The 10,769-nt window shown below is 37.6% G+C and overlaps 2 protein-coding genes across 2 annotated transcripts in view; one reads left to right on the forward strand and one right to left on the reverse strand.

The window, feature by feature from the left end:
- AK5 (adenylate kinase 5) overlaps positions 1 to 1,709 on the forward strand; it is an 89,884-nt gene extending 88,175 nt beyond the window's left edge. The window contains exon 13 of the mRNA XM_008941859.1: positions 1,599 to 1,709. Coding sequence (XP_008940107.1) covers positions 1,599 to 1,709 — 111 coding nt within the window. The remainder of the gene's footprint in view (positions 1 to 1,598) is intronic.
- Positions 1,710 to 4,619: 2,910 nt separating this feature from the next.
- Positions 4,620 to 10,769, reverse strand: part of ZZZ3 (zinc finger, ZZ-type containing 3) — a 33,870-nt gene continuing 27,720 nt past the window's right edge. Inside the window, exons 9-11 of the mRNA XM_008941860.1 lie at positions 9,311 to 9,445; positions 6,584 to 6,684; positions 4,620 to 6,212 (exon numbers count right to left, since the gene is read on the reverse strand). Coding sequence (XP_008940108.1) covers positions 6,068 to 6,212; positions 6,584 to 6,684; positions 9,311 to 9,445 — 381 coding nt within the window. The 3' untranslated portion in view covers positions 4,620 to 6,067. The remainder of the gene's footprint in view (positions 6,213 to 6,583; positions 6,685 to 9,310; positions 9,446 to 10,769) is intronic.

Genomic DNA, 10,769 nt, shown 5'->3' on the forward strand with positions numbered 1-10,769 from the left:
TTGGAGGTACTGGTTGATGAGAAGCTGGCCCAGAAGGCCAGCTGTATTCTGGGCTGCATCAGAAGCATGGCCAGGAGGTCAAGGGACGTGATCCTGCCCCTCTGCTCCATCCTGGTGAGACCTCAGTCAGCTCTGGAGTCCTCAGCACAAAAAGGACATGGACCTGTTGGAGCAGGTCCAGAGGAGCACCACAGATATGGTCAGAGGGCTGGAACCCTCTGCTGTGAGGACGAGCTGAGAGACTTGGGGTTATTCAGCCTGGAGAAGACTCTGGGGAGACCTCATTGTAGCCTTTCAGCACTTAACTGTGGCCTATAAGAAAGGTCAGGCTGTTCACTTCCAGTACTGGAACTGCCATGGGTTGAGGTAGTCCGGCTGGATGTGCCAGCGCTTCCCACAGGATGCAACAGGGGACCAAACTTTGCAACGTCTGCGTGTGCCACCAAGAGCAAAGCCAAGCTACGAAGCGTGAGCGCAGTCCCTTGCTGGATCTTTGCAAGAAGCAGCTGCTGACTCCCACGCAAGACTTGGTGCCAAGGGACTAAAATGTACATGGAGTGCAGTCAGACTGTACAGGAGCTAGCTGCAAGCCAACACCATATCTGAGAATTTCATGGCCTATGTCAAAAATCTATTTTTTTGAGTTTGAAACTCCTTTTATTCTCCTGCAGAACAAAGAGGTGACAGAAAGTATAATTGTCACAATTATGTCCCCTTGAAACAAGTGTCTGGCACCCTAGTCCGCAACTTGGAGATGAAAATACAGCACTTAGTTCAGAAGAACAGGATTTAGCAAAGTTGTTATGGGTCCATTTCAACGTGTGCTGACTCCATGGCATGCATGAGTGCAAGGCTAAGCAAGGAGAAGCGGAGAGGAAGCTTGCTTTTGAGGAAAAGGTTGAGGCTTTCACCAGAAATTTGAGAGGAACTGGGTAATCAGCAGATGCAATCTGCATTGTGTACACAGCCAGCATGAAGGCTTCTTCCCCCACTACTGTGAAGTCAAGACAGCTCTTCTTCCTCGAGTAATGACCTGGGTGATGCACAGCTGCATGGGATGGACCTGAAACTCATTGCTCTGAAAAGCTGAGTGCTACATTACATTTTCTGGGGAACACATGAAATATTACTGGCTACAAACACCATTTCTCTTTGCTCAAATGCATCTCTCTCTTCCTCAGCACAGGAGAGTAAATTAACCAGTCAGGGCAATTAATCTCATTAACACTAGGATATCAAAGTTATTCCGTTAGGTTTCTTTTAGAGGGTATTAGATGTTTAACAGTATCTAAAAATCTTTGGAAACTGTTCTGTATACGAGAGGTATAATTTTGCTTTAAAACATGAGTACTTTGGAGAAAGCTCTCTCGTGTGTTCAATGTACTTTGCCCCAGATGATGGGGTCTACAGAACCTTCTCACATAAATCTGTAGAAACACAGGGAATAGTTTGGTTTATGGAAACTGCTCCTCTACAGCAGAATGCTTATAAAATGAAGCAGAACTCTGATACTGGACCAGCTTTTTGTACCAATGTTTACATCCTGAGACAATTCTTTTTAACTTAATCAAAGCTAATGTTTTTTGCCTGTTTCACAGGTTGATGCAGAAGGAACACAGGAGGAGGTTTTTCTGGAATTCTGCAGGACTATTGACTCTTTCCTGAAAAAGGAAGAGGCAGGATTATCTTTTTCAACAGAAATGCAGTAATGGTGTGTACACAGCCCCACCTCACATGCACTTGACAGTCACAACTGAAATGCTGTTCAAAGCAATACTGCTTTCTTGAGTCGTCTATGGAATTTGTGCATGTGGTATATTATCCTAGATGAAATATTTTTTTTTCTCTTTTCTGATAGAAAGTGGTCTGTATGCTAACTCTACACTAAGAACTGTATGTTTTATTGGTTGGTTGCTCTTCACAGGTTAAAAGCAGCATGGTGAACAGCAACTCTGTCTGTATTGAATCATTTCATATGTTTGATTGTAAATCAGACAGTGCCTGGCCAGCAGTGAGGTCTTCAACCACATCATTCACCATTTAGCATATTAACTTAAGATTACTATGTATAAGTTTTCCAGGGCTTATTATTTTCTTTTGATTAACAATATTAATTTTGTGGTGTCACTTAGCTTGTTCTTCGGGTTTAGGGACCAAAATCTCTTCTGTTACATGCAGCTGTTAAACAGCTGGATCAGTCATGCTAGAAGTTAAAATAAACTTCTCATATGTCCCCAGAACACTATTACAACAAGAAGCAGAAAAATTAAGTGAAGGTGGAGATATGGTCGAATATTGTAGAAGTCTGTCAATCTATCGTTGTGGAGCAGACGCCGTTTTTGAGACAGCCTTGTCTTCTGCTGGGAATTGTAGGATGTCTCAAATGACAACTTCCCAGTTTTGTGAGTTGTGTTGGTGGTAATGATTGCATCACATAGTTAAATGTGCAGTTCAGCAATTACCACTATTAACAATTTTACTATATTAATTAATATCTGCATATAAAGTTGACTATGTGCCAGAATTTATGAACATAGCATTAAGTCATTACTTCAGAAGAATTTCAAATACAAAATTCAAATCATCTACTATCTTGTACTGGCATTGCCAAAACTTTGTGGGTGGGAGGAAAATGTCAGGGATCAATTGATTCATCTTACTTGCATCCTTAGTAAACCATTCATCTGTAATATCTGCAAAGAAGTCTGTAAAAATCCTATTGTTATTTCCGTTAGGTTAACCAAAATATTGTGCCGTTTCTTTGGTATTCTGATAGCTAAATAAAAGCTTGTTTGACATTCCTGTAAAGTAATTGCATCCTCTTTCTGGAACTACTGGATGAATTCACAGTTGAAGTGGGTTGCATGATTGCTTGTACTGTCAAAATTGTACTTTATGCCACAGATTTGTATTTTTTAAGTTACCTTTCTTGTAATGAAGACATAATATAAATAAAACGTACAAAAATGAGAAGTAATGATTTCTGTTACAGTACATGTGGGTTTAATCCTTTTTAAAGCACAGTACAAGGGCTGAAAATAATGCTCAAATCAGCACGCTTACGGAATGTCCTTTTTCCACTCAGGGCAGATTCTTCTATTTTCTTTTTCTTCCTCGGCATTTGCCCTGTAAATGCTAATTCAATTATTTTTAAGGGACTGTTTTAGTTCTGCTCTTATCCTTCACATCCTGGATGTTCCTTCTTTCCTGGGTCCTTTTATAGCCTACATTTTACCTCTGATGCTCTAGGAGGTGCTTCTCCAGCTCCAGACCAGTGCCATTAAGTGACCAGTAGCATCTACAGTACAGCAGCCTTAAGCAAGAGACTCAGAATGCATCAGCTTGAGAAGGCAGGTTTTTCTAAACTGAGCCTTGAAACATTAGCAGCTGTCTGGTGTGGTGTGTTTTGGTTTGTTTCTTGGTTGTTTTCTTTTTTTTTTTTTTTAAAGTAAAATATTCTGGAGTTACCATGAAGTTGCAAATTCACAAGGGCAGGGTTTCTAGAGTATTTTTTTATTACTTCTAATTACAATATAAGTTAAAAAGTTCAGAGTATCATACTTGTGCAGGATGGGAACAAAGGCAACAATCAGCTGCTAATCTAAAAAAATAAATCAATTTACAAAAATTATTTAACATAGTTTCAGTTTAATTTATCTTTCTGCTTCTTCTGGTCTTTTCTGTGGAACAACACAAAATTTCCATGCTTGATTTGGTGTATGTGCATTAGATAGCTATTTGCATATGTTCATAATATATGCAAGAGCTGTATATTCATGCATATGGAAATATAAATATTTATACATATTCAGTAGAAAGAGGACTAATCCAAGACACTTCTTTCTTGGGTGATTCAGACTCCGGTTCTGATATCATTCAGATTATACCGTGGCTTTTTGCTCTTCCCAAGCTATCCTAAATTGATGATTGAATATTTTCACTATGTACTTGTTACCTTCTTCCAATAATTTCTTCAGGATATCACCAGGAAAAAGAATATTACCAGAGATTCTCTCCCTGATACTACACCTTGACCAACTCTAGCTTTCTATAAACAGCATGAATGATGTGGAAAGCACATTTCTAATGGTATTATAGAGCCTCTCAGAGCAGTATCTTTTCCAATTAAAAATGGAAATACTTCATGTGAGATTTTGAGTTCTATTTTTTTAAGGTTTATTAAATTTATCTACTTAATTTATGTAAGATACATGAGATAAGTTTACATACGATACTTGCTCGGTGTTTTAGTAACTTTACTGTATTACCTTCTAAATATATGCTTAAAATTATTTTTTATGAAGCAAAAAGTAACTACACCTGAAGTTATCGCAAAACTTAGTACTGATCATTTCATAATTGAAGTTACTAGGTGCAACCAGCCAATTACCCTTATTGCCATCTTTTAAAGTCAAATTAGTTTCTTTTCCAGCTAATTATTCTGAGCATTCAAGTTTCAGAGCAACTGGAAAGTCTGTTACAGTTATAAAAAAAATCAACTGTTTCCGAACCACAAGCTATACATTTCAATAGAAAATATATTAACTAAAATATGTCACAATAATTACAAAGCTTCTCAGACAATGGTATACAGTGTACCCAGGCTACTAAAATCTGAATTTTCTGCTATCTGGAAGAAGAACAGTCTGTGAGTAAGACATGAGGACACTAAGCTGCTCATCCTGCAAAAGGCAGAGCGTATTTTAGCAGGCGCAGAGCACCGTCAGCTCCCACTGGGCTAACAGCAGAGGAGGGCGCGGGGCATCCTGCAGGGCTGCATAGGGAGTACTTGTATGGCGCCTTAACGTGTCCTCTAAATGCTTTCCACCTTGATTAAAAAGTCGAAACTACACAGAAAGGAAGTCACGGCAAGCATTCTATATATAAACAGACTGTATCCACATAGTTTATTTCTCACAGTTCTCCTGACAATTGAACATTATTTAAGAACATACTGTATACACAGATAAGAAGAAACATACAAAATGTTTTAAATGATGCACAACAAAATCCAGCAGTATAAAAGAATGCATGTGAACCCTTGCTCACTGCTCAGGCTAAATTTAATCACTGTTTAAATAGTAATAAAAATACAATCTTTCATGGATCTTGTGCAGACTACAAAAGAGGAAAAATTATTACCATATATATGATTTATATTAGGCAGTTTTCTTTGATGAGTTGCACTAACAACTCCAAATACAGAGGCAGAAGGCTGTGTATTTTATTTTAAAGGAGTTAATGTTGAGTATTAGAGACTTTACACAGTTACTACCACTGGCACTTTTCACCATATTTTGTACACATCACACGATCATCTTATATAACATTACATTTAAAAAATATATCTGAGTGACAATTTTATAACATTCACACACCATGAGCTGGTTAAGGAAGCAATGCCACAGTTGCCCCCTGTAGTGCTTCACTGTTGGTAAATAGAGTTCATCGTGGTTTTTAAAGAAAAAAAAAAAATCAAAAAAATTGAAAGTCAATGTGATTAAGCAGCTCCGATTTAATAAAGGCCTGTAACCAACCATCACTGAGACAGTGAGTATTTTTTAAAGTACATCCTAGAAGCAAACACTGTCATTGGTTAAAACCTTGCCTAAAGAAGTCAGTTACTGTGCTGAAAACTATTTCACAACAAAACTGCAAGCTACTAAACTGTTTTTATATAAATACTTCATCTCCTCTGGATCTCAGTATAACCAAGTTCTTCAAAGCCTTTGGAATTTACTCTAATGTGTGCTCTCATTTCTGGCTCACCCTTTTGTATGTTTTTCTTTTGTGTTTAGATTCACCACCTAAAATGACTAATGTGGTGAAAGAAAAGTCTCCCAGTGAAACCTTCTGCACACTAGGAATGTTCAGCTGCTGTTCAGTGATCTAGAACCATGACAGCTCAAAGCTGTAGTTTGACAAGTACACCCAGGAAGCTCTCATGCTGTGAGCGACATTTCAGGGAAAGCAGAGTCTTTCCAAAATGTGCACAGAATTAACAATGGTGCCATTGTTATTACTCAAAGAGGATAGTAATCCCAAGATGGTAGATCTGCTTCCCATGTCATCTATTTGCTGGAAAGTAGTTTGGGTCAAGATAATTGTAACTGGTGCCCTGGGACATGCAGTAGTCTCTGTCTAAAAATGTCTCTGCTCTGTAAATAGGTTCTAACTGATGATCTTCCTTATGAATCTCTGTTTCATGCAGACTGCAAGGGAAAGAAAAAGATAACAGTTTAAAAGTCAAGTATTTTTCTTATTGTTAACCTTCAGAAACAGTGATCAGATTAACAGATTCATACCAACTTTGATACTGATTATTTAATAAAGTATAATTTCCCTCTACTATTTAACACTACCAAACTTGTCTGTGCACTCCATTAACAAAAAAACCCCCAATCGCTACATCCAGAACATGGTTACAAAATATACCTCCCACAAATATATGCTGAAATATCTTCCACTTTACCCAACATTGGATGTCCTACGTTGGCACAAATATTTCCAACATACAGCTCTATTAAGCCACAAAGAGATTTAAGGTAACTACAAATAACAAGTAGAAGTGTATGCTGCTTACCAGTCAGAACAAGAATCACAGAAATCCAAGGACATTTCTGGAGGGCAGTCTTGGCAGTGCCACCGAACACCCTGGATAGGTTCAATGCCGCAGTTATCACACTGTGAAGCAGATGAAAAAACAGCAACTGTAACCACTTATGTTACTAACAGTATACACCAACACACCATACAAAAAGACACGTATGTAGGTCAGTTACTGCTAGCCCACACAGCTGAATTCTTCTCACCACAGATTATAATTTATTTGTGGATAAATAAGTCACCATACTCCAGGAGAGGCCCTCCAGAGCCCTGAGGATTGATCAGTCTCTCTCGCTTTGCTTGCCATTCTCCAAATAACTTGCTCCATGCTGACATCACCCTCCTGCTCAACCGAAGCAGACCTAGCCCTGCCTGCAGTCACTGCTTATCCTCACATGGCTGCAAGAACTGCTGCAACACAATACATGAACGTGATGTTTCTATAGCTTAAGTCCAACTAGATGACGTGTCTATAGATCCACTTTCCATGGCAGAAGAAAGCAGTAAGACTAGACCAGTATAGCTTTTGGGGAGGCTACTGATGGGCTGCAGATCAGACTGATGCACTTTCAAAATCAGGACATACACTAACACATATATAGGTGGGCTGGAACTAAAAGCCAGGTGGCTGGGAAGGAAGTGGAACAACATGCCCAGGGAAGGGAACAGAAGACTAAAAGTAAAGCTGAGCAAGAAGACAATAACTAATCCCCTGAGCAGAATCAGGGGCAACACACAACTGTCAGCTGTCGTGCAGCTAAGTGCTAGAAGAGCGTGGCACGAAGAGGAAGAAACAAAGTACAAAGGAAACATCAAGACTGGATGAAGAATTCACAATGGTGGAGGAGCAGAAATGCAAAAATATTTTATAAAAAAAGGAAACCTGGAAAATGGGACCGGAAGGCAAGGGTTTCAAAAAATTAGAACAAGTGTTGCAGAGATAGGAATGAAAAGGAAAAAAAAAAGTGGGATCCAAGCCCAGGTTCCCATAGCTCATCCTTCTTCAGAACCTGACGTTCTCTCAGCATCTGTGAAACCCCCTCGCCCACCAGCTCATTCTTGGCCACAACTAATCCACTCAGGGTTTCAAACACCTTACAAGCAGATTTGTCACATTTGTGTCCTTCCCTTCTACATACGGCTTTCAGAGTTTGAGAGCTGGTAATGAGGAGGAACTAGGTACACCCAGAGATGTTCAAAATAATGCTAAATACTTAAAAAAAAAAAACCTGTTCCAGTTATCTCAGTTTGAGAATCAAGACAGTGGAAACCCTTGACCTTAATTTCTGTGCCCCAGCTTCCCTCTCCCCTGTGAAACAGAAATGCCATGACTTTAATTTCCTAAAGAAAAAAAAGTCTTTCCAAATTGCTGATGTTATAGTAATGAAAGCCATAAAAAGCCCACAAAGGGATTCAATAATTCAATATTCAAAGTAGAGTTTGAATAATGTGTAGTAAATGAGGCTGAAGACTAGGCAGAACCAAAAATGTTCTGAATGGTTGCTTATTAGGTGAGCTCTGTCCAATCAGTGCACTAAGAGAGGCAGCAATCCTGAGGGAAAATAGTATATAATTATGTAATTTCATAGCTTACCAGAATGCATAATAAATTCAGGGTGCAAAGAAACTTTCGAATTTTGAATGCTTGACACTGCATAATGCCAATTTACTTTTTAGAGTAATTTTATGTAGAAAAAGCAACGACTTTGTTATCTAGAAGTATGCTCTGCCTCATCAAAGTTTTGATTTATTGGTTAAGAAAATGTGGTGAAATGGTGAAAAACTTAAAAGAAAACAAACACACACCAAGAAATCCAAAACAATGCAAAAGCAAAAGAAATCAAACACATCACACTAACTTATAAAAAAAGGCAAAAACAAAAGGACTTTGGTGGTCTAACAATATGGTTCAGTCTTTCAGCGCTAAACTGATGAGGCTGTCTTAATTTTCCAGTCATTCTGACCTGAACTTTAAATAGAGTATCACTGCATTCTTACCTAAATGGTATTGGAAAATAAACCTAGTTGTATAACACTAAACAACGAGAAGGAAGTGTTCCAATATAGCAAACCAGTTACACAGAAAGTGTCTTGTAAATCAGAGAATATCATTCTCTCACGTCATCAATTGTTGATACTGGGACAACATGATAGCTGAACAGTGTTTATTTTCGTAACTTCACATAACAATGGTTTTATGTCCTTGCTTCAACTTCTGTGAGTCAATACTTAATAGGACTGGGAAGCTGCTATAAAACAAAAAAAATGATCTATTACTGTTCTCTCCCAAAATCTTTGTCCCTTCATTGGCATCAGGTAGAGGAAAAATGACTCCAAATTCATAATCAGAGAATTAATATCAATGAATCACTGTCACAAAGTTTAGTGTCAAATAAAATTCCATAATAATTTAACATAGCTCTAGAAATGCATTTTCATACCAAAAATGAGGATCAGAGTATTCTTACTAACTTCCATAAAATACCAGTATTGAGTGAAACCTGAGCTGTTGGAAAAAGTGAATTACTTGTGTTGTGTTTATTAAAGAAGATGACAGAAGCAGGCACAGTCTGGAACCAAAGTAGGGAACCATAGTAAACAACCAAACTCGCTATGTTAAAGCCTTTTTAAGTAAATCCAAACCTTGTTACCTTTGAGAACTTCTACAATCCACTGACTAATGGAAGAAATCTCTTAAACTCACCTTGAATCCCACGTGCTGTACAAATCCACTTTCTGCATGCATCTGCTGGAGTTTCTGTTTCTTCAATTTCTTAAATTCTAACAGTTCTTGGTATTCAGGTAACTCCCGATATGTTATTGGAATACTCTCTTCATCCTGTTGATGGTTAAAATAAAAAAGAGAAACATTATTTAGGGATATAATAACTGTTAAGACGTACTCCATAAATCACTCTGTACAATTAGTAATCTTTGAGAAAATACTGGCAATATATTCTAACTAAGAGACATACTGGGAAATTATTTTCTAAAACCTAGCAGAAAACAGCACATAGACCTGTATTATTTATACATTATTCTTCACATTAAAACAAAACCCAGATTTTCCTACAAACAAGTTTCTTCTGGTGAAGAGCTCAGCTGTAGTTTAAAGGAGAGAACAGTGCATAACCTCAACTCCTGGTTTTTTTTTGTCATCTTGGATGCCTAGCTGCAATTTGCAGATAATCCATTTGTCCATACATTGTTTGCAAAATGGCAGACGCAGAAGCTTTCCTTTGAGATAAAGCTAGTTTATTTTAGTTTTAAATACTTGGCAACAGATATTACACTTGAGAAATGAAATCTCAGGCCAGTTCTATGAAGTTAGTGATCTTTGTTACTATTGTCTGGAATGGTACGGAATAATACTATTCCAAGGATAGTTACGATCGTTGTTCTGAAGTACTTTCAAGACTGTGAATATATTAAAACCAAATTGCACTCCAACATGTTTCAGAGTTAAGAATTTTTGTGCAAACTTAGATTTTAAAAAGACCCAGAAATCAAGACAGTACCCAGGTTCCACTATATGTATTTTTTATTTGAAGGCAGTGAATTTTAGCAGTATTAACTTCTCACCTTTACCTGTAAGAATAAAAAGTGATGAGAAGAATCATTCCATGACTGGAAGAGCAGAAGCTTCAGGAGTTATCCAGCTCCTTCATACCTTTACTTCATGCTGTCTCTTAATAGCTTAACAAGATAAGAGTGCTATTTTTTTTAAATTATTGAGAAGTTTGTCTCCCTACAGGCTAGTGCATACAACTTTGCCAAAGATTTACAACAAATGTCTTTCTTTTTAAAGAAACATACCACTTATGTTTTACCTCATGCAATTTTCTTCAAAAAAGGTTGAGGCGCTCTATGTTATGAGAAGACAGAAACTGACATTTTAATTCAGATACCCATTTCTAGATACCTATTTAAATGTAGCAGCTGTACATGGTAGATGCCAGCTGTTTTTAAAAAAGACAGGTCTTCATTGATGTAGAGCAGTTTTCAGACCCTATACCGATAGGAACATTCAGTTATGGAAAACAACTAAAAGACAGTAATCAAAATTCTTCTAATGTAAGCTACACACAATTTCAATTCCTTTTTACAAATCCATGAAGATAAAATAATCTGTACTACTTAGTAAGTTTATTAAAGGAAGTGAG

The sequence above is a fragment of the Merops nubicus genome, unplaced genomic scaffold (assembly GCF_000691845.1).
Source record: "Merops nubicus isolate BGI_N331 unplaced genomic scaffold, ASM69184v1 scaffold20066, whole genome shotgun sequence".
Lineage (NCBI taxonomy): Eukaryota > Metazoa > Chordata > Aves > Coraciiformes > Meropidae > Merops > Merops nubicus.